Source organism: Triturus cristatus, chromosome 3_1, assembly GCF_964204655.1.
Source record: "Triturus cristatus chromosome 3_1, aTriCri1.1, whole genome shotgun sequence".
In the NCBI taxonomy this organism is placed as follows: domain Eukaryota; kingdom Metazoa; phylum Chordata; class Amphibia; order Caudata; family Salamandridae; genus Triturus; species Triturus cristatus.
Window position 1 is genome coordinate 207,365,001 of NC_140583.1, and position 23,810 is coordinate 207,388,810.

Consider the following 23,810-nt stretch of genomic DNA (forward strand, 5'->3'; position numbering starts at 1 on the left):
TTCTAAAGAGCGACAAAAAGCTAGGGTTGTCTACCCCTAATATTACTTCCTCGGGGAGCGTATCCACTACTCCTACTCTGACGTTTTGAGGGGGTTGGTTGAGGGGAGTTATGGGGACCACGGCAAGGGGGTAGGGCCTTACGTCCCCATGTATACATCTGATGTGAACTACCTGGCCTGTTAGGTATTGGTGTGGCCTCACAAGGGTCTTTCTCACCACCGACTGCCTACACCCTGAATCCAACAGTGCTTTGACTAGTGCTCCATTCATCCTTACATTTACATAGTAGGAGGAACCCAGTTCGGCCGAATATAAGACGGTCTTTGGTAGAAAACCGATGTCCATAGGTTCTTCACTCCTTCGCCGAGGGCACAGACGAGCAATATGCCCCCATTCCCCGCAGTCATAGCATTGTGGTCCTTTGATAGGGGTGACATCCATCCGTACCGGTTTGGTTCTTACCAATTCAGGGAGGACCATGCCTTTTTTCTCGGTCCGCACTATAGGGGCCTTTTTTTCCACCTTATCATGGTCTCCGACCCCATAGCGCGGTTGAGCCCTCCCATATTGTGTCGCCATCTCTATTGTCTGGGCCACTGACAGGTTAGAATGTTGCTTTAACCATCTTTGTGTTCCGTAAGGCACTGCTTCCATGAACTGTTCTAAATATATACAGTCCATGATTTCCTCCTTGGTACGGCTCTCAGGTTTAAGCCATTTATCGGCGGCCATTTTTAGGCGGAAGAATAAAGTCTTCGGGTTTTCCCCTGCCGCCCCTCTCTCTTTGCGGAAACGGACTCGGTAGGCTTCGGCGTCGAGTCCCAAGTGTTCTAGTATAACTTCCTTGATGACGGAGTAAGGAGTGACCCCGGATGGGTTGGCTATCTGATAAGCGGCCTGGGCTTCCGCCGATAACAGGGGGGCTAAAAAGAAGGGCCACTTCTCCTCTGGCCAACCACATGCCCTGGCCGCCCGTTCAAAATTGGTCATGAAGGCATCCGGGTCTTCTCCTGTCATGTACTTTTGCAAGGCCATGCCAGTAGGGTGGGGCACATGACGCACGGCCGGTACCGGCATCACGGGATCTGTGGGTGTTTTCTGAAGAGCAGCTAGCTGAGCGGTCATTGCGTTTTGAAAGGATTCCCTATCGGCTTGTGCTGACGTCATTTGTCGTTCCACCGCCCATTCCAGTTTTTCCTGTCCCTGAATTAGAGTTTGTATGAGGGCCTCCATCTCGTTACCGACGGAGTCAGCTGGAGATCCCACTTCTGACACCAGTTGTGGCGGTGGGTCAGGGACAGGCGGGACACGTATGCGTTGTAAACGAGGCTTTATTGCAATATAACGTTTCCGTAATCGACTTGTCAGTCTCTCTCTTGGCCACACCGCAGGATCCGTGGTTGCTCTATGTAGGAGGACTTCCAGGAGGGCTGGGGTCTGGGGTCTTTCCGTCTCCGGTAGCCTCTTGGGGATGGTCCCGTGGTTCTTCCCCGATTGCTCCGGCCCAGAAGGGAAGAGACAAGAGGACAAGTATCAGATTACTGGGTCTATTACGTATTAATACCTAGGACCGGGACCGGGGAGTGAGGATACACCCTAGTGAGTGCTCGTGACTAACTATATGTCGGGAGGTGTAGTGCAGCAATACGCATGAGGATAGGGAAACAGGGGATTATTCCAGACACTGGGCACAGTTTACGGAGGTTGATTTTCCCCTCTCGCCAACCACCCCGCTACGTGGTTCCGTACCTGTCCTAGCCACGCTCCTCCGCCGGGAACGTGGCTGGGCGATTCGCGGTGTACTGGGCCTCCGGGCCGACTCTCCCTCTCCTCTCGCCGTCCTCTATCGTCCACCTCGCACTCCTCCGTCGCCTCCCGCTCTTCTCCTCCACTTGCTTCTCTCCGGCTCCGCTCTGCTACCTCACTCGAACCACCTCTGCTCCACTCGTAAACTCCACTCCTCCAGGAAACGCCGTCCGTCTGTTCTGTGATTCTTCCGCCTTTTGACGTCCCTCGGGGGTGTGTCTCTTGATCCGTTCGAGCTTTTCTTAAAGGGCTCCGCTTCGTCCCAGCTCCTTCTCTCGCTTTCCGTTTCTGACCTCCACTCGTTCTGCTGTGAGGGGAGAAAAGGGGGTGAGACCGGCATGTGTGTCCACCATTCGGTGAGTCCCTTGGGGTCCGTCTGTCCCGCACCGTCACACAAGCGTACCTGAAAGCAATGTAGCGTATATCAGGGCCATGTCGCACAGGCACACCCGGGCCCCATTTATCAAGCACCGGTGCATTACTGATTTATTTTTCACACCAGAAAATAGAGGCAGAGATGGGCAACTCGCTGGGTGCCGGCTTTGCAAGTAATTAAAGAACTGCTATGTTCAGCTCCAGTAATACATTGTCCAAATTTTGACGGCTTTTATAGCACAGACAGATGCCTCCTAATGTGGTTTATAAGCTGTAATGAGCCGGGTAACACAGACAGAGCGAACCATCCAATCTACCGATTGGATGGCAAATTGCTGCCTCTGCAAAACATGTATCCTGCTGCCATAGAGAACAGTGCTTGGCTTAAGCTACAAGGCGCTACTTTTTGGGTGTTTTTACTTTAACACCTTTAAAACTGGTTTAACTAGATCAAATAAAATCGCCAGTGTGCTGATTGTGTTTATCCTTCCCTGCCTGACAGGACATGCAGTGGAAAGTTTCTTTTTTTTTAACCAGTCATCAAATGTTACCTTACATATTGGGTGGAACTAATGAAGGTCCTGCCGGGCAAGCAGTAGCCACACACCGTCCAGTGAGTCCACGAGTCACGACCACGAGGCTGGGCTCAGGCGACGCGCACGAGTCGAGAGTGAAGTGAACCCGACCGTTACCGGATCCGAGCAGCACGCTTACCTTACGTCACGCGCTCGGCATCCAATATGGATTGCCCCTGCTGTGCTGCGCGGTGACCGGCCAATCCTGGCGCAGTGGCGCTGCATGCAGCACCAGGATTGGCTTGGAGGGCACAGTGACTGCTCGCCCTGTCGCCCTTTTGCTGCCAGCGCTGCCGCCAGCAGGTCCTGCACCCCCCCCCCCCTACTAGCTAATGGGGCCGGCCTGGGTGCGCATTCTCGGGCAAGTTGCTGCCCGAAGCATACATGCGGGGGGTAAAAAAACGTTTTTTTTAAAGACCTGTCAATCATCCTTCAAATCAATCACCACACCAGCCAGCCCAAATCCCCCCCCCCCCCCACCCTGCACACTCCCGATAATGTCGGGTGCTGCCCGGCGCCGCCGGAATAATTTTGGTGCTGCGCAGTAAATGGTAATTTCGTAAAAGTTTAAAACATTTATTTTAATTATTTAACGCGGGTCCAAGCAGCAGGGCTGGTGGGGCTACGCCCCTACGCCCCAATGGACGCACCGCGGCTGACTAAATTGCTAACATTCTATATTTATTACAAAAGTGTGGAACGCCTGACGTCATCTGTAATACCTAGAGCATTTCCTTTAGAAATTACATATATGAGAGGGTCTTATTGGCATCAAAATTATGGTTAGTGCTCTAAAAGACTAAAATAAGGACATATTTTCTGAGTTTTCAAATAGCGACAAAGCACTTTTAAATTATTTGTTACCTTTATGTTTTTTTATCCAGTTGACCACTTGATTAAATGTTGCACTTAGGGGAGAGGATGTGGTGTTACTTCCAGAACTGCAGACTTTGCAACTGGGGAACCAGGTTGGAGTTTCTGCTTCAGCTCGACATTCTGTGATTCTGGTCAAATCACTTAGTCTCCCCATGTCTACAACCAAAATGAATTTGTTCTTGTGTGATGTAACCAATGCTCATGTAAAGCACTCCAATACCTGACAAGTCTGCACTATATAACACTGCAAAAACACAAAATAATAGGTGTTTTGCACACTTCTGTCATTGGGCTATATTTGGGCTACATCTGGGTGATTTTGGGCTACATTTGGGCTCTTTTGTCTCCGGTGGCCATCTTGGGAGATTTATTTGATATGAAGTTTCCTAATTTCCTCATGTACTGCAGTCTCCTCAGTAGGAAATGCTTTCAGTTTTTTACTTTGATTCCATCATGAAGGTATTCAGATATGTCACACATTTGCCATAAATTCTGAATGTTAGCACTCTAGTTGCTCATTAGATCACTGTAGTAAAACTACTGTTCACCATGGAAGTCTGCTCCTGGTATTAAAAGTGCATGTTTCAGTCTGCATGTCAGAATTTTTTAATGAAATAGAAGAGGATTTGAGAAGTCACTCAAAATGTGCCCTCATTTTCTTTCTTCAGCATTAATCATAATTTCTATGGCAAAATGAACCCCCTCATTGTGTTCCTTTTTAAATTAAATGTTTTAAGTGTTACCAGTTTATTCCAATCAAGATGGCTTCAGGTGTGCCATACTTTTGTCATAATGAAGACAGTAAGCGCTCTAGTTGTTTTTAAGAACACTCTGGGACATTCTATCATTGGGCTATACTTGGGCTACATCTGGGTGATATTTGGGCTACATTTGGGCTCTTTTGTCTCTGGTGGCCGTCTTGGCAGACTTATTTGTTATGAAGTTTCCTAATTTCCTCATTTACTGCAGTCTCCTCAGTAGGAAATACTTTCAGTTTTTTACTTTGATTCCATCAAGAAGGCATTCAGATGTGTCACACATTTGCCATAAATTCAGAATGTTAGCACTCTTTTTGCTCATTAGATCACTGTAGTAAAGCTACTGCTCACCAGGGAAAACTGCTGCTGGTATTGAAAGTGCATGTTTCAGTCTGCATGTCAGAATGTTTTAATGAAATAGAAGAGGATTTGAGAAGTCACTCAAAATGTGCCCTAATTTTTCTTTCTGCAGCACTAATCATACTTTTTATGGAAAAATGAACCCCCTCATTTTCTTCCTTTTTAAATTAAATGTTTTAAGAGTTACCACTTTAATCCAAGCAAGATGGCTTCAGGTGTGCCATACGTTTATCATAAGTAGGACTGTTAGCGCTCTAGTTGTTCTTTGGAACACTCTGGGAAGCTGCAGTAGAACACAAAGGAATCAACTGACAGTCTCTGCCCTTGTTGGATGTACATGTTTTACTGAGAATGTCAGACTTCATTCTCACATGACTGAGAAAGATAATGTGAATTTACAGAAAATAAGCTCTCAGTTTAGCTTATAGATCACCTTCCAAACCTCTGTGGGAAAGGCATGAGAAAATATTTTTCTCTCAATCATGATATCCCAGCAGAAGGCTTTTTCACATGGTGAAATCACCTTAGAACATACCACAATTCCTAAAATGAGTATGGTACCATCAACAAATGATTTATAATGTAACTAAAGTCTTAAAACCTTCTATTAACTGCAATGCTTTTTAATGAGGTGCTATCATGTATATTGGTCCCAAGATGGCTGCCAACACTTCTTGGATGAAGTGCTGACAGCCAATCAGATCTCAGGATGAGATGTGTGGTTAGGCTCCGCCCACATATATATATGATTTTACTTTTGATTTTCTCAGGAACTACTGAACAGATTGACACCAGACCTGCAAAAGGCACATCCCTGACCTGAGGACTACCTCTCTGCCAAATTTCAAGTAATTCTGTTCAGCCGTTCGGGCTGTACCTTGGACTAAAGGTCCCTATGGAAAATTGCATGGGGAAACGCGTTTTGGGACCCCCATTTTTTCTCAGCCCCCGCTTGACGAATCCCCCCGAGACTTTCAGGGCCGGAGCGGAGCGCCCCACCTATTTTGAAAATTTCGCGAGGATTCGTCAACCGGCGCCAAAGTTATTCCAAATAGAATGTTGCGGATTTCCTATGGAAACACGGTCCTAACTATAACTATCTACTGGCGACCGCCAGTAGATAATATATATATATATATATATATATATATATATATATATATATATATATATATTCGGAATGCATGAAAACTTATAGTTTACCCTTTTGTTGCAACGAACTTGAGCAATAAATGCATACACTCCCATCAAAAGTTCAGACAAATAGAGTGACTGAAAAAAATAGCTCTCATTTCATTTTCTTTCACAGCTGTTACAATTCTACTCCGTGACCTGCCCTTTTACCTCCCTTCTACTGGTTCTGGCAAGCAGAAAATGCTATTTTCTTATTGCAGCTGAGCAGTAATTGTGAAACTGGACTGTCATAAGAAACTCAGAGATTGGATTTTATACAGCACTCTCAGATAATAGAGATGCACAACATGCACTGTTTCTTGAAAATAAAATCCTTATTTTAGATTTCTTCGACCAACTATTCTGCAATAAAAATGACTGAACAAGGCAGATGGAACCAATGACATTCATCCTTCCAGGATTTCCTTCCAACAAGAATACATCTGCTGAAAGAAATGTCGGTGGTGGCAGATAGAATAGAAGAGGAAAGAAAACAATCAATAAGGTACTAGAACACATGAACTGAAAGTAGAATAAAACCTACAAAAAGGGAGACTGCAGTGAAAAAATAGCTTGTATACCGGCTTCCATATGGAAATATGAACATGGCAAAAATGCCAGCTGGCCGACTTCTAGCCTGTCAACTTCGACAGCAGCATGCCCAAACTGCTATATCTGCATTAGTCAGAGGCTCTGGTAATGTCCTGATGCGTGCTAATGCATCATTGAGACATAATTGAGGAATTCCATCAGTTATATGCTCACTTGTACACTACAAGGGCCCCCTACTACTGAGGCTGATATACGTTTTTCACTTTTCAATAGGAACTGTTTGTTTGTTGGACAACATAAACGTTGGGATGCTGCCAGACTGATTCCGTGCACCCCTTCACGATATGTTGGCTGACAGACCTGCAAGCTCACAGTGCCACCATAAGTACCGCTAAGCCTATCAAGGTAACAAATGGTTTGTGCAACCGCAGAACATGACAACCCTGACTCCCCCTGGATTTGAACCTTTTCCCTCAGTCACTCATGCTCACTCAGAGAGATACACAAGAAATACACAAAGAGGTGTTTTCAATATTTATTGAACCATTGTGATTCTTGTATAAAATATATGCGCTGCAATGATTGATATACAGAAGCAGATAAAAGTAATACAAGGACAGTAAAAAGGATTAACAATTCCACCATTGTGCTAAAACAGTGTATGTATATGCTGGCATATAAGTACTGGGTGTAGTGGTATGCGCTCCCTAACCTAGTTGACTAGGGTGGGTGTGCTGCGAAGAATCCCCTACTGGATGATCTAAACCCCCATCACTTGAAGGCAAGGTATTTAGGTCTCTGTCTTGGTCATAAGTCCGACATCGTTCCTCCCAAAGGGTAAACAGGAATCAGCTGGGCTGAGACTCAGACGCAGCAACCTTGCAATGACAGCAGAGTGCTTCTTTAATAGCGCAATCACCTTATGGATGAATGATAAACAACATTTGCATTGTGTGTGTCAGGCCTTATACTGGATGTTCAAGGTGTCGTGATAGTATACTTACGAAGTGGAATTGCAAAAGTCATTTTGTTGAAAAGAAGGCAACTTAAGAAATGTATATATGTAAAATGATAGTGTTTCTTCCCGGGCCTAACCTAGCAAGGTGACACCCACTCCTTGGACATAAGTCGACTAAAGCCATCTAATATTAAGAAAGCTAACCATATTAATGCTACAGCATGTGTTTATATAAAAGGAGCTAACATTTAAAATATATTTAAAAAAGGCAATCCTATAGTTTGAAAACCAAAGCACACAGTATGCCATTGTTTAAAAATAAAAAGTGATTAGAAAAAAACAAATTTAAAAGGAATTTAGGATGTTGTAATTTTCCCACTAAACAGAATAGCAAATTGTTTGTGTTCTGAGAGGTAGACTAAACATTTCTGTTCCCAGCAGCCGCAGGTGATGATCCCGGAGGCACACCTCGGAGCAAGTTAATGGAATAAGTGTGTTCTCATCCAACCCCCATAGCAGCCGCTGAAGGAGTGACCACAGTCAGTGATAAATTCGCAGAACCAGATTCAAGATCCAACTCACCAGGAGCAGAAGCATCCCAGGAAGGCAGATAGAATGCATTCCGGAGTAATGGTATACACAAAAGACAGAAATACAAAACGGCCATTAAGGGGTCCATCAGTATGTTCATGTCCAGACGCTGCACCGATTGTGTTTCTAGGTACATGTACAAGGCACACTAGAAAGTCACAGCAGACAGCGGAATACAAGCTGCATGCATTGAAGCCACATAGGACAAAATTATAAGAACCAATGCTCCTTCAATTCCTGAAGCAAGGGAGAGTCAAAACATTATACCATGCGTTCACAGCACAGGAGCACATGTGGTAGTGCCAGTTCCCTTTAATCTTAAAATAGGACAGCCATTGTGAAGCAGAAAAATTTAAATCACAGTCCTGACAATCAGAAACAGGACCAGCGGAAGACCTTCAAAAATGCTTCCGAGCACAGAGTTAAGAATGATGGAATGACTCTGGAAGGTGCTAACCAAGCCAGAGGCTATGCTTTTAAAAAAGCGCGCTACCCCTGCAGTTTGAGACATGTTAAAAATGCAGAGCACCAATTCTCCAAAATGCTGTAGGAAATTAGTGTGGAGTAGCGACTGCATTTCAGAAAAAGACCTCGCAACTTGAAGAACAAATGTCTCCTATGCAGATGTTAAGGCCACATCTTTCTGAAACAGTAAGGTTTTCAGTTTGCTCAGGGCATCAAAGTGCGTGATTGAAAGCTTAATTTAAGGCCCCAATGGCGCCTCCCTAACTGTACGGGCAGGTGGAAACAGTACTTGTGTACAACAAGTGACCAAGGAAGAAACCATGAAAAGAATGAGCTATGCTCGGTCTCATTCCGCAGCAACCTTGATCATTCAACAACAAATAACTCCCATTTGAGAGTAATCTGAAAACCGGACGAATCATGGTAGCTGTGGAACCTTTCATGGGGCAAGGGTAGTTTGCTATAGAAGCATTGCAAGCCCTTTGGAGCAAAACTTCCTTTCAGACTAAGGAACCAATTAAAGCATTCTCGCAGCCAGAACCGCTGAGAAAAACTTGAGTGTCTTTATTCCAACATCAGAATTTGAAATGTAATTTCCAATACTCATGTACATACCCTTCCCCTGACGCCACATATCTGCCTACTTGATGGTTTCTAAGCAGTATTGGAAATAGAATGCTGAAATCGGAAGAGTAATGAGCCCGAGGATTACCTAATCCGTGGAAAGTGTTTCAGCAATAGTGAATGGCAGCCTAATTTTTCTTTGTGTAACATAGTATATGTTGCATCTATGCGTGTCATGAGTATTTACTGTTTCGTTGGTTGGTAAAATGAGTACAGGCTTGCGGCATTAATAGGTCACCATGCTACGCGATCAGAATGAAGTGTCTGATGTGTCCAGCTCAATTGCAGGATGGATCTTTGTTGCAATTGTCCATGTTGTAATGTGGACATGTCATGTTGTATTATGTCTTTTGCTGATGACACTGTTACCCAGGGAGTACATTCTAGAAGACTGGGTTGTCAAGCCAATGTCAACTACTGTTAGAGCCTTTTTTCCAAATTAGTTCGGTCAATATTACGCAGTCCTTCAGCAGTTTCCCACTGAGAAACTTTCCATATTTCATTGCATATTGCAGGCAAGAAGCATTTTTTACGTGGTTTTCCGGGACCTTACAAAAAGTCCTGTAGATCCAAGTCATCAGAAAGAAGGGTCACCAGGGACAATGTTGAGGTATGGAGCCAATCAAGGCACAACTTCTCAATCCTGTATTTTGTTACCACCCCGAATGTTCTGTCTGCACATAACACAGTTCTGGCCTTCTGATCTTAAAAGCCCTCTGTGTTACCCAGAACCGTGCTTGACATCCGTTCGTATCTAATGGCCACACTAACCATCCCCTCCAATTGGTGTCTGACGAATTGTACATGCCATTGAGGAACATGATGTCAACTGTTTCCTCCGTGTATTTTGTAAACGGCTGCCATGCGAAATGCGAATGTGGGAAGGTGTGGTGTGTTCAATTTATTTTTATCTTGGCTAACACTGGCACTTGTTTTTTCTTGGTGCTTTTTAACTTTAAATAACTCACAGCTCCTGGCCCCTTAATCTGATTTTGATCATTGTGATTCTTTTTTCCCCTACATTTATTTGGGGATGTTCTTTTGTTTTGTGGTTGCTTTCACAGATTTCTGCTGCTTTGTGTAATTGCTACCAGGGGTTAAGTCTGGGCTTTCTCATTGCAACTGTGTTTTATCTAAATAGCAGTGGCGGCTGGTGGATTTTGAAAGTGGTAATGCATAAAATGTTCTACCCTAGTGTAATAAGCGAGTGAGCCCAAACTGCAAAAAGAGGGTGCGGGGGGTTCTCCCCCCCGCAAGAAAATTTTGAAAACAATGGATTCAAATGGTAGGTTTTACACCACACATTTACTGCAATTTGTTGAAAAAAGGGCTATCAAATATAGCATTTTGAAGCAAAAGTGTGAAGAAAACATTAGTAAGTACTGTACAACAAAACTCACTAGTAACTCAGCATGTCAAGGTAATGCAAAGCAAAACTCAAAATCAATTGTAACATCAAAATATTATTGTTCGTTATTATTTAGTGCAGAAAAGTATATATTTGGAACGCTTCCACACTACTAAAAACGTAGCGAAACAGCTCGTCACACTTGAAAGCCATTCACACAAAGGTTGACTGGTCACCCTTCAGCTGATTATTGCTCTATTTGTGTGTAATCTGGTACTAATGTGGTCAAACCTTTGGCCAGTGTTAACATGTGCGAAACATTACGACACTATGAAGTAATACTATCAGACAATGCAGTGCTACATACTGACAACGTATAACTAGAACTTACTCCGTATAAATCTGGATTTGGTCCGGTTATGTCACATAGTAAGAACCAGCAAATTGACATGAATATGACATTAAAATAAATTCGAAGATATTAATGATAATCCGCGAAAACACAGTGCTCGAGGCGCTATAGATACAGTGCACTTCATAAACAGATGGCAAGGAATGCAGATCTCTCATAAATAGAAACTACTGCACATCACAAGCTAGAGGGACGGTGTACACTTTACACCCGGAGAGAGAACAGTAATGGAAATCCGCGGGCACACAGTGCTCGAAGCGCTATAGATACAGTGCACTTTGCAAACAGGTGGCAAGGGATGCAGATCATAACGTATAGATAGAAAATGCTGCACTTCACGAGCTAGAAGGACAGTGTACACTTTGCAACAAGAGAGAACGGTACAGCTTTACACACCCCGTGTACCAAGAGCTAACTACAGTGTCTCCGTTAAATGTTCCCAGTGTACACAGGTAGCGAGGCATGCAGTGCAGAGGCCACACGGACAACACTGTACATCAGGAGATGCGTATGTGTAACTTGCCCTTATGAGCTACGCGTACAGCAAATTAACAGGTACGTGTACAGAGAATTCACAAACACTGTACGTCACAGCAAGAAACACGGTGTACGTTGGCAGACAGTGTAGAGTACTTTTAAACAAACACACTATACATCCGGAACAAGAGTACTCTTAAACAAACACACAATACATCTGGACAGTGCCGCACAACTCTGAGCATCACGAACAAGAGCCTGTTGCGTTCATTGTACATTGTGATACTGGACACAATGCCCTTAAACTGTTTAAACACTTTGTATAACCGGAGTCCCAGCTACAATGGCCCCCTCTCCCATAAACACCGCACACGACGATTGAGGTGTACTCCACAGTGTACATGATGAAAGAACGGTGCATAGTGACAGCAGACATGGTGCAGTGGTAGCCAGAAGTACATTATCCCCGCCTGCAGCATAATGCTTTCTGCCGTGACCTTCCAGATCTCTGAGCTCTCCCGTCTCCCAGAGGAGCCATGCCTACAGTGTATCTAGAGAATACACAGCCAGAGGTACCGTGTCCCTGCCCCATGCATGGTTAAAGGTTTCATTGCAGAGGTCACAAGCCCACCTAGGGTCTCAAGACGCAGCTTTAATCATGGCGTTAGATGTCTGCACGTGAGCATCTGACAACTGCTGTGAGCAAAGAATGTGGAATCCGAGATTTCAGCCACTCCCACTTGAACTGTCACTGAGGGTTCATGCAATCTTAAAGACTGAAGCTTGCTGCCCAGAAGGACTAATTAACAGGAGACATAGACCGCGCACACTGCTCTCATAACCTGACGGCTCCCGCAATTAGGCAGGCTAATTAGCCTACCTGACTCCCCACATGACGTGCCTAAGGCTGATTACAGAGTCTAGGAGAATAACTCATTAGGCACATAGCACTCAGAGCCTACACATCTCTGACGCCGAGCAGGCCCTTCTACATCTTACACTCCTCTGTTTTACAATAGACCCAGAGCAGGCATTACTACCCCCCCCGCCCCCTGTGGATCACTACAAAAGCAAACAATGATCCATCTCGCCAACCCTAAATAAATAAACACGATCAGTGTGAATGCACACACAACATAAGCGCTAGACATAAAGCAAAACAAGTATATTTGTAAAGTAGTCTAGTGTCTATCTGTTTGACACACAATGATGCAGTAGAACTCTAAAATGACTCTGAATATTGCTTTAACAGTCCAGTTGCGGCTCACAATGGGGTGGGGGGTAAAACAAAAAATAATTTTTTTTTAAAACGTACCTGACCGGGTCTGGGGTACCGCACCTAGGGAAGGACCGTAAGCAGCCCAAACCACCGCGGCATCTGGCAGTAGCATTGAACAGTGACACGAGGCGTGTGTCTGAGTCGAGGAGGCTCTGACGTCACGCTCGCTCCTGGCTGGCAGGCAAGTACCGCATGTGTCTCAGCCAATTCAGATGCTGCTCCAGCAGCACCAGAATTGGGTTGAGAAGTGGTACTTGCCGCTCATTAGGAGACCGGGGGCTGCGGCATGGAACAACCCTTGCTCTTCTAATTAGCAGCCTAGTGCGCATGTTCGGACTGGTCGCAAAAGTTTTCAGCCCTTAACAGAACATGCGCACTCTTGCTCTGCGGTCCGCCGCCGACCACCTGATATTATCCATGTCAATCATCACTTGTACTGAACTCCTGCTGCCCCGCCCGCTTCTGAGCCGACTGCCTCGGGCGTGGCCAGCCGGCCTGGGATTGAAAATGATTATGTGAGAGTGAGTGAGGGCGCGCGCAAGGCTTGTTTGAGTGCCTCAAGTTAATTAGTGGGACAATGCCCAAGCGCCCTAATGGACGAACCGCCACTGCTAAATAGGCAATGGATTCCTAGCCTGATTGAGACTTACCCAACTTGTGTACTAAGATCACAGATAGGGTTGCTTTTTTCAAAATTGATGATGTAATAGGAATTAAAGTCCAGCCAATAGAACAAGTAACTAACGAGTTTTGTACTGGGCTCAGGTCATGACTGACAGAGGAATGGCCTCATGTGAAGAGGAGTGGATGTTACGGCATCTAGCATGGTGTATTTTTGTATGTTTTAAGTGGGGCGGGATCCAAGTATGTTTTGTATTGTTGACATGACACTAATGTGGTTTCTATTGGCAAAGCTGAACATTTGGCAGGTTAGGAATTTAGGACATCAAATGTCTTTTGAATTGGGGGCCAGTCTGTCACCATGTGTTCTATGAAACACACTTTTTAAAATTACCCTGATCAAGATAGAACAGGTCACCGTTGGGTAGACCTCATCTTGCTTCTTTTATATGGTCACTGCACTTCTCGTGCTCTGCACAAACCTAATTAGACCCAGCCATGATATCTAATCCCATAGAGGAAGCTCTTTGTAAGTACCGTATTCAATTGGCACAATACTTAATCCCTTGTGCAAATCAGTACCCCGAGATCACCACTATGTCCTCACCTGTTGTATTATCAAGATGACGGTTCTTTGCAGAGTTCTGTACATTGTAGGAATAGCCCTGTGCTTCTCCTTTAATTCCAAATGAAACTTCTTCTGTGAAAACTGCATGTTCTTCTGAAAAGAAGATAATGAAATCATATATGTATTTACACAGAATCTGCACATGGGCTCAAGCAACCAACATATTAAATACTTTGTTTAATTACCGCACTTCAGGTTAAATAGACTTTGGTGCATTAGACAACAATGCAACTAAAATATTTTTGAAAACAAGCGTAATCAACAAATGTCAGTAGTTGATAGGAAAGACAATTTCTGTAAAGACTGGACGTAAAAGAAAGATTTTTAACAGTAAGAGTTGAATAACTTTGGCCGCTATGTTATCGGTCTCACAAAGTATTTAAAGGTGCCAGCAGTGTGCCCAGTACTGTTACACTTGATTCTATGACTTGTCAGGGCATAAAGCCCTTTGTTTTCCTGCCATTAACAATGAATTAGCAATATGGAACAGGTCTATTAGGCAGGTTATAACTAGAGGTAGACAACAAAGGGCAAATTGAGGTGCTACAAGTGGTGAGGCTATTATTGTAGCCCTTATGACACACAGGCCTATTTGGATCACAAATGCATCTGCATCTTGCTCCTACACATGGCTCAGATGTGATCAATGTATTATAAAGTTTACCCTTTGTCACTTTATTAAATACATTGTAATGGAATGTATACATAAGAGTCCATCTACTAATTTCTGCCATTTGTGGTCTACTTTTTTGCAGATGTAAATGGATGAATTAGTGTTTTAATTGGGAAGGTAAATGATTATTTTGCATTTGAGTATTTTCTTCTACTTTCTTCATTATTCCCTATGAGTCCTGCTAGGCTTTATTTGCACACATCATATGAACATGCAAATATTTCAGAATCCCTTTTAGCAATACAAACTCTCCATTTTCCTACCGGATTATACAAGGCACTACACCATGCCTCTTAATTTAGCCAGGCCACGGATATATTTTGGAAACTAGTCACTAGTGGTAAGTATTTAGTCTGACCGCGTATGGACAATTCTGGGCATTGAGACTCTGGGGCTTGCTAACTATCCAGATATTGGAGACTTATCTTATTCTCACTGGTCTTGGTTATTGGTCTGCAGATGTCCTAGAAAGCAGTGTGATCAACATTCTCCTCTAAATGCCACCAAGTGCTTTATTTAATGCTCTCCTCACTGCTACCTCACTCTCTTGATGTTGTCCTACTAGAGATCAGATTCGAGGGTTTAAGCCCCTTGAAGTATTCCTGAGAAGAGTTCAGGCTCCACGAAATTAAATTCCAAAATAACAGATAAATCACAAACCATTACACATATAATCCTTATGCTAAATGTGTTAAAATTCATTGTCTTCTCATCTCTCTCCTCCATTAGCCAATTCAATTAGTATACACAATATTTCTATGTTCTGTTGAATTCATAAATCTCCCCTCAAATACCCAGATGCGATGCTAATTCCTCCCCACTGTGCATATATATTATCTACTGGCGGTCGCCAGTAGATAGTTATAGTTAGGACCGTGTTTCCATAGGAAATCCGCAACATTCTATTTGGAATAACTTTGGCGCCGATTGACGAATCCTCGCGAAATTCTCAAAATAGGTGGGGCGCTCCGCTCCGCTCCTTCCCTGAAAGTCTCGGGGGGATTCGTCAAGCGGGGGCTGAGAAAAAGGGGGGGTCCCAAAACGCATTTTCCCCATGCATTTTTCCATAGGACCTTTAGTCCGAGCTACAGCCCGAACGGCTGAACAGAATAACTTGAAATTTGGCAGAGAGGTAGCCCTCAGGTCAGGGATGTGCCTTTTGAAGGTCTCGTGTAAATCTGTTAAGTATTTCCTGAGAAAATAACATTTAAATCAATATATATATCTATAGGCGCGCTCCGAGCGCGTACCGTAAGCTTACAGTACGCGCACGCCGCCGTGCACGAGCGCGATTCTGATTGGTTGTTAGATCTTAGTAAACATTCGAATCGGTCGAAACCAGGAAGTGTCGGCCGCCATTTTGTCTCTCGCAGTCTGAGGGGGTGAAAAACAAAGGTGGAAAACGTGAAAAGGGGGCAGGGTGGACAGTTCCTGACCCCCTAGCCTTTGTCAGGGGGTCCCAGAAGGACCCCCAATGGCAAAAATAAATTTTAATTTTTTTTCGAAAAATCGCCGAATGCGCGTAGCGTACGCGCACGGCGTAAACGGAAAAATTCCGCGTAACAATTCCGCGACTACGCGTACCGTGCGCGCACGGCAAAAAAATTAACAAAAAAAAAAAAAAATACATAACTTAGCATTTAAAAAACCGTACAAATTCACTGAAAAAACCATAGGTTTCACACACGTTATAGTTAGGAATTAGCATTTAAAAAACCTTGCAAATTCACTTAAAAAACCATAAGTTTCACACATGTTATAGTTAGTAGGACATTTCACTCGTGAAAAACCAATGAAATTCCCCCGTTATAGTTAGTGCAGGCAACTATAACTCACGCGACCGCAATCCTCTGCTGATGACGTCAGATATTACATCACTGATGACATATGTGTTTTTCTGAAAAAAAAAATATTTGTAATATATGTATAGCTAAAAATTAATGGGAGAAGACATGGGTAAATAAGTGTCTAAATACAGTGATGTAATATCTGACGTCATCAGCAGAGGATTGCGGTCGCGTGAGTTATAGTTGCCTGCACTGACTATAACGGGGGAATTTCATTGGTTTTTCACAAGTGAAATGTCCTACTAACTATAACATGTGTGAAACCTATGGTTTTTTAAGTGAATATATATATATATATTCACTGAAAAAACCATAGGTTTCACACACGTTATAGTTACGAATTAGCATTTAAAAAACCTTGCAAATTCACTTAAAAAACCATAGGTTTCACACATGTTATAGTTAGCTGGACATTTCCCTCGTAAAAAACCAATGAAATTCCCCCGTTATAGTTACTGCAGGCAACTATAACTCACGCGACCGCAATCCTCTGCTGATGACGTCAGATATTACATCACTGTATTTAGACACTTATTTACCCATGTCTTCTTCCATTAATCTTTAGCTATACATATATTACAAATATTTATTTTTCAGAAAGACACATATGTCATCAGTGATGTAATATCTGACGTCATCAGCAGAGGATTGCGGTCGCGTGAGTTATAGTTGCCTGCAGTAACTATAACGGGGGAATTTCATTGGTTTTTTACGAGTGAAATGTCCAGCTAACTATAACATGTGTGAAACCTATGGTTTTTTAAGTGAATTTGCAAGGTTTTTTAAATGCTAATTCGTAACTATACCGTGTGTGAAACCTATGGTTTTTTCAGTGAATTTGTACGGTTTTTTTAAATGCTAAGTTATGTTTTTATTTATTTTTTTTCCAGGTTTTTCACCGTGCACCCACGGTTAGCAGTGCGCGCGCACCTCGCAATTTAAAAAAAAAAAAAAAATGTTTTTTTCTCCCTTGGGGGTCCTTCTGTGACCCCCTGACCAAGGCTAGGGGGTAAGGAACTGTCCACCCTGCCCCCTTTTCACGTTCTCCACCTTTGTTTTTCACCCCCTCAGACTGCGTGAGACAAAATGGCGGCCGACACTTCCTGGTTTCGACCGATTCGAATGTTTACCGACATCTAACAAACAATCAGAATTGCGCTCGCGCACGGCGCACGGTGCGCGCGTATAGATATGGATATGCTTTTAAATGCTATTTTCTCAGGAAATACTGAACAGATTTACACCAGACCTGCAAAAGGCACTTCCTTGACCTTATTGCTACCTCTCTGCCAAATTCCACGTAATTCTGTTCAGCCGTTCGGGCTGTAGCTGCGACTAAAGGTCCTATAGAAAAATGCATGGGGAAAACACGTTTTGGGACCCCCCCTTTTTCTCGGCCCCCGCTTGACGAATCACCCCGAGACTTTCAGGGTAGGAGCTGAACGGAGCGCCCCATTAGTTTTGAAAATTTCGCGAGGATTCGTCAACCGGCGCCAAAGTTATTCAAAATAGAATTTTGAGATTTCCTTTGGAAACTAGGTAGTAACTATAACTATCTACTGGCGACTGCCAGTAGATATTATATATATATATATATATTATCTACTGGCGGTCGCCAGTAGATAGTTATAGTTAGGACCGTGTTTCCATAGGAAATCTGAAAATTCTATTTTGAATAACTTTGGCGCCGGTTGACGAATCCTCACGAAATTTTCAAAACTAATAGGGCGCTCCGCTCAGCTCCTACCCTGAAAGTCTCGTGGTGATTCGTCAAGTGGGGGCTGAGAAAAAAGGGGGGTCCCAAAACGCGTTTTTCCCATGCATTTTCCCATAGGACATTTAGTCGAAGGTACAGCCCGAACGGCTGAACAGAATTACTTGAAATTTGGCAAAGAGGTAGTCCTCAGGTCAGGCAAGTGCTTTTTGCATATATGGTGTCAATATGTTCAGTAGTTCCTGAGAAAATTGCAGTTAAAAGCTCATAAAATCTATAACCGCGCACCGTGCGCGCACGGTACGCGCACGGTGCCGTGCGCGAGCCTAATTCTGATTGGTGGATTCATGTCAGTCAACATTCGAATCGGTCGAAATCAGGAAGTGTTCACTGCCATTTTGTGTGTGTCAGTGAAAAAGAAAGGTGGAGAACGTGAAAAGGGGGCAGGGTACAGAGTTCCTGACCCCCTAGCTTTTGTCAGGGGGTCCCTGAAGGACCATGAAGGGTGAAAAAAACATTTTTTTTTTTTTTTAAATCGTGGGGTGCGCGTATGGTGCACGCACCATCGCGAGGTGCGTGCACAGCGGAATCATAAAAAAAATAGAATTAAAAATCAAATTTAAGTGTTTAGATGTTAGGTGGCTCTAAAACGAGCCGTTGTGTTAATTGAGGGACAGAGGAAAAAAAAGACATGGCAAAAATTATAGGATGCCGCACGTGTGCTGCTGTATCTTGCTCTCTATTAGGGGAATGCTGGTGTCCGCATAAGAGAGAAGAGCATTGCACGCATTGCACCGTATATGCACCCTCTTAAACAGAGGGTGTATATCCAGAGGAACCGAAGAAGGTGAAGCTGCCGCCGCAGATGAAGTGCTCGGCTGAGCTGCCGATGATGTGCTCGGCTGAGCTGCTGCGGATGTGCTCGGCTGAGCTGCTGGAGGGTTTTCTCTAGCAGCTGGAGCATAAGCCACAGGATGTACATCTCTAACGTGCCTGATCATAGTGAAGATACTAAAAGAGTATTTCTTTTTAAGATCTCCTCTTGATAAGACACAATCACAAATAGTGCAGGTGACTTTTGGAGCATTCACCTTCTTCTGCCCGTCTGGAAATGTAAAAAATTGCCATATAAAAGAGTCTTTCTGTTTCCTCTATCTCTGTCTCACAAGGGTCTCCTGCTCACTCCCAGAAGATGACTGCTGCTCTGCCATTCTCAAGTAATAATGAGGGGAGTGGGTGTGGTGTTGGAAGTTTCTGGAACTGAAACTACTATAAACCAATGAAAAGTGTTGTTTCTAAATCACATGACTTGCCGTGCGCGCACCGTGCGCGCACGGAGCACGCACGCATGCGCGTACGGAGCACGCACGACGTACGCATGCGCACGTGGAGCACGTACGCATGCGCACACGGAGTACGTACGCATGCATGCACCATGCGCTCACCGAGCGCGCACGGACAAAAACCCTTACATTTTTTTTTATGTGTTTATAGAAGATATTAACTATGATGTTCAACTCTATCCAAATTTAAAAAAAAAAAAACTGAGCCATTCCATATTACAGGATAAAGTTAATCTATAACTATATATATAGGTAGCTTATTGTAAAATAAATATTTAAAAAATATAAAAATACATTCATAAATTAGCATTTAAATAACCTTGCAAATTCACTTAAAAAACCATAGGTTTCACACACGTTATAGTTAGGAATTAGCATTTAAAAAACCTTGCAAATTCACTGAAAAAACCACGTTATAGTTAGCTGGACATTTCACTAGTAAAAAACCAATGAAATTCCCCCGTTATAGTTAGTTCAGCTAACTATGACTCGCGCGCCCGCAATCCACTGCTGATGACGTCACATATTACATCACTCATGACATGGTCAGTGACATCACTCATGACATCACTCATGACATCACTCATGACATCACTGATGACATCACTGATGACGTCATCCATGTGATAAATTACCACATCTTCTCACACCCTAATATAACCTTTGATACACCGACTCAAAATTTAAGAGTTCCATTCTCAAAACCATACATACTGCAATACCAATAACTACATAGCCACTTATTAACTCTTCGGTCTACATACACATCCACTCATTCACCTGTACAGTCACTCATACTTACAGTCACAACATACAAAACTATCATATACATTTATACACCTATATAGACACTCACACACTACCAATCATCCATAGAGGTACTCTCACACCTACTCAGTCATGCAAATAATCACACTCCCATTTACTCACCTATGTGGTTATACACACTCAAGTTCACTTACTCATAAAAATAGTATCACATTCTTACGCTCTTATAGAATCATTGATGCAAGCACACACTCATCCATACAGTCACTCTCACAATCACACACTCTCACATCTACCCACTTATATACTCTTACACGCACATATACTGCCTTTCACATATGTAGTTAGTCACAAATGTACCACTGAGATATACATTCAATCCCTAAACACACCCATACATACACTCACTCAACCATACAGTCCATCACAGATGCACTCTTAAAACCATGCACCCATAGAATAACCCACTCACACATCTATGCATAGAGTCACACACACCCTACCCACACAAACACTCAGGAACCCATACAGATACTCAGACAAGCAATCAATAACTCATATAGACACTCATATAGGTATTCACAAAACCATGCAGCCACTTATACACCAACATACAGAAACATACAGACATTTACACAGTTTAGTCACTAGTCTGCAGTAAGATACATTTAATGACTCACTTATAGAGTTAGTTACGCACCACAGAAAATCATCCATTTACACACTTGTACACCCACTCATTCTTCAACAGGCCTTTCCCTATATATATTAAACATATTCAAATTGTTCAGAAACACATACTCAATGGATGACGTCATCAGTGATGTCATTTGAGATGTCATCAGTGATGAACTACAAAGAGAGGGACAGTAGGGGCTATTTCCACTCACAAGGGAGTGGGAGGTCCAGCAGGACAAGTGGCCCCAAGGGTGAAGACTACCAAAAAGGAGTATACCTGCTGTTCCTCAAGACAAGAAAGGAGGAGTCAACAAGAAGGCTGGATATAACTAAATACAAAATGTGTATATAGTTGGTAATCCATTTGTTGGATAATAATGCCCTCACACACCCTTTCAGGTGTCATGCTTCATCATATGGGCTGCTCCTCGTCGGGCCGGCGGTGCAATGCCTAACGGGCTCCCTAAAAAGGGGCACTTTGTTGGAGATCTTCAATCCAACTGCCATATGGTGAAGTGCGGGTGTGGGGGCCTGACTAATGTAGATGTGAATAAGTGATGTAAAACAGGGTTGGAAGTGCCGGTTGGGAATTTAGTTTTATTCTGAAGGCCTCCTTCCCCGATTAAAAACGTGTGTATAGCACTCAACAGAGTATAATGTCTCGTGTAGGAGTGATCTATATCAGTGTTTAATGGTCAACATGTTTCTCGCATGGAGCTGTTACACTCCCGATTCTTCAGGACCTAAAAAAACTATCTACAAAAGGAGAGAACTTGGTAATATTAATCCTCTCAGTGAAAGCAGGTTTTAAGCGAGTCAGTATCTCTTGACTAAAATACCTGTCATAATCTGGTACTACCTGTAAAGAAAGGAAGGTAGGTTATACTCATCATGTATAGATATTCAATGGACATGACAATAAAAAACCGCCTTCGATGTGACTATTGAATCCTACTTAGCATGAATCGGTGGCAACAGGACACAATTAATAAGTGGTGTATCCCCACAGTGAACTATAGTGACTAGTCGCCTATGTGGAGTACGTTAAAAAACAGAAGCAGCAAGAAATAAACTCAATTGACTCACCCTATGCTGTAGAAATTCAGACCACAACAGTACTTGGTGGGTTGAGCATAAGCGATAGATCCTCTAAAAGTAGGACTAAACCGGGAACTGGTAGTGGAATGGATAATGAAATAATAAGACAAAAATGTAAAGACAACAATAAAATGAAGATAAACTAAACATGTGGTATGAGACAAGTCTAAAACATAGAAGCAGTAGTTAATCAGCTGTACAATATATCTCCTATGTAGAAGCGCCTCTAAGCTGGTCTATGTGGCCGATGAAGAAATAAAAGTGGTCTGAAAAAACATACATTGAGGCAAACTTATGAAACGTAATGGGCGCTAAACGTACACGAACAACATGAACTCAACCACGGAATGTTGGTCTGTGGAAACCCAGTAGTGGGAGGGAGACCGATTTACACAGTACTAAATGAGGGCCGATGAGAGACATTCATCCAAAGGTACTAGTAAAAACTCTAACTGTGAGTCAGCACAAGAGTTGTTGCTAACCCCCTGACAAAGCGTTGACATCGGCTTGGTGCCGAGTCTATGTAACAGTAATGAAATCAAAGTGTTTTCCAAAATGCAATATACGTAACAACCAATGTGGATGCTAGGCAGTACTGATTGCAATAAAGCCGGTAACGGCTTGATAGGGACGCTGGGGGTATCTACTCTATATATTTGTGTAAATAGAGTTTGAGGAACAAAATATTGCGGCCAAATCCAAAAGGGGGTGGGGGGGTTTGGGGGTGCAGTAGTACTTACATTTTGCCTCGCTCATGCCGTGCGTCTTGACCTACCCTTCCCACCAAGCCCGGAAGGTAGCGTCTAAGGCAACGGAGGAAGGACTTATACAAAAGAAAGTGTCACATGACATATGATCCAGTTTGGTCAGTACAACGGAAGTCATTGTAACTAAAGGAGACAAACATCATAGAACGGGAAAGATGCACTGCACAGGATAAAAAAAGGGCGTGAGAAATATTCTTTTAGTTATTATTAAATCCCCATATTGTTACCGATGTAATGTTAACCTGTGTTTGCTTAGTGGTATCGGTAAATGTGTCGGCCATTTTGGAATGGGATAGCGGGAAGATTTTAATAATATATAAACCGTGAAGGTCCAATGCGGACAGTGGAACGAGTGTATTGTTTCTTCCTAGATCATTTATCAAATCGATTGGTGTCCAAAAGAGGGGCAAGTAGTTAAAAAAGGATAGAATGTAGGCTGAAGTGAAGGTCAGCACTAGACGGTATATCAGTGCAGTGGGTAATCTAGTTGTAGAACAATTGCCCTGTATGGGGTTATATAGGATACAGATTAGTTAAGTCTTGATTGCCCCCCATGGGATGTCATCGTTGAGACCATCAATGTCGGAGGACAAGCGGTGTATCCATCTTTGTTCTTTCGCAAAAAGGCTCTGTTTGGTAAAATGGGGGATGGCTTCTGAAATCAGCCATTTCACCGAGTCTGGCGAGTGTCTTTTCTCCAGAAAATGTACACATATCTTGGTGTTACTTTTGTTGCAGCGGAAATTGCTGCGGTGTTCTGAAATGCGCAACTTGATGGGTCGAGTCGTCATCCCCACATAGTATAAATCGCAGGGGCATGTTATAAGATAAATACAGTTAGCTGTGTTGCAGTTTGTATGCGACCTCAATTCCCAAATAAAGGTAGTGTTGAGTGTAACTGTCTTGTGTATGGATGTAAAAGTACATGCACTACACATACCGCATGGATAGTGTCCTTTTACCATGGGTAATTGCCAGAGTGTACTTTGTGAAGACTTGGTTTTGGGTTTTGGTCTGGTTTGTACAATCATATCCTTAATGTT

General features: G+C 43.2%; 1 protein-coding gene across 3 annotated transcripts in view; it reads right to left on the reverse strand.

Annotated features, from left to right (window-relative positions):
• Nucleotides 1-23,810, reverse strand: part of LOC146859932 (uncharacterized) — a 253,741-nt gene that overhangs the window by 67,829 nt on the left and 162,102 nt on the right. For 2 of the 3 annotated variants that reach the window (XM_085643675.1, XM_085643673.1), the window contains one exon: nt 13,859-13,972. In XM_085643675.1, coding sequence (XP_085499801.1) covers nt 13,859-13,972 — 114 coding nt within the window. The remainder of the gene's footprint in view (nt 1-13,858; nt 13,973-23,810) is intronic. The other variant, XM_085643674.1, reaches the window with a different exon arrangement.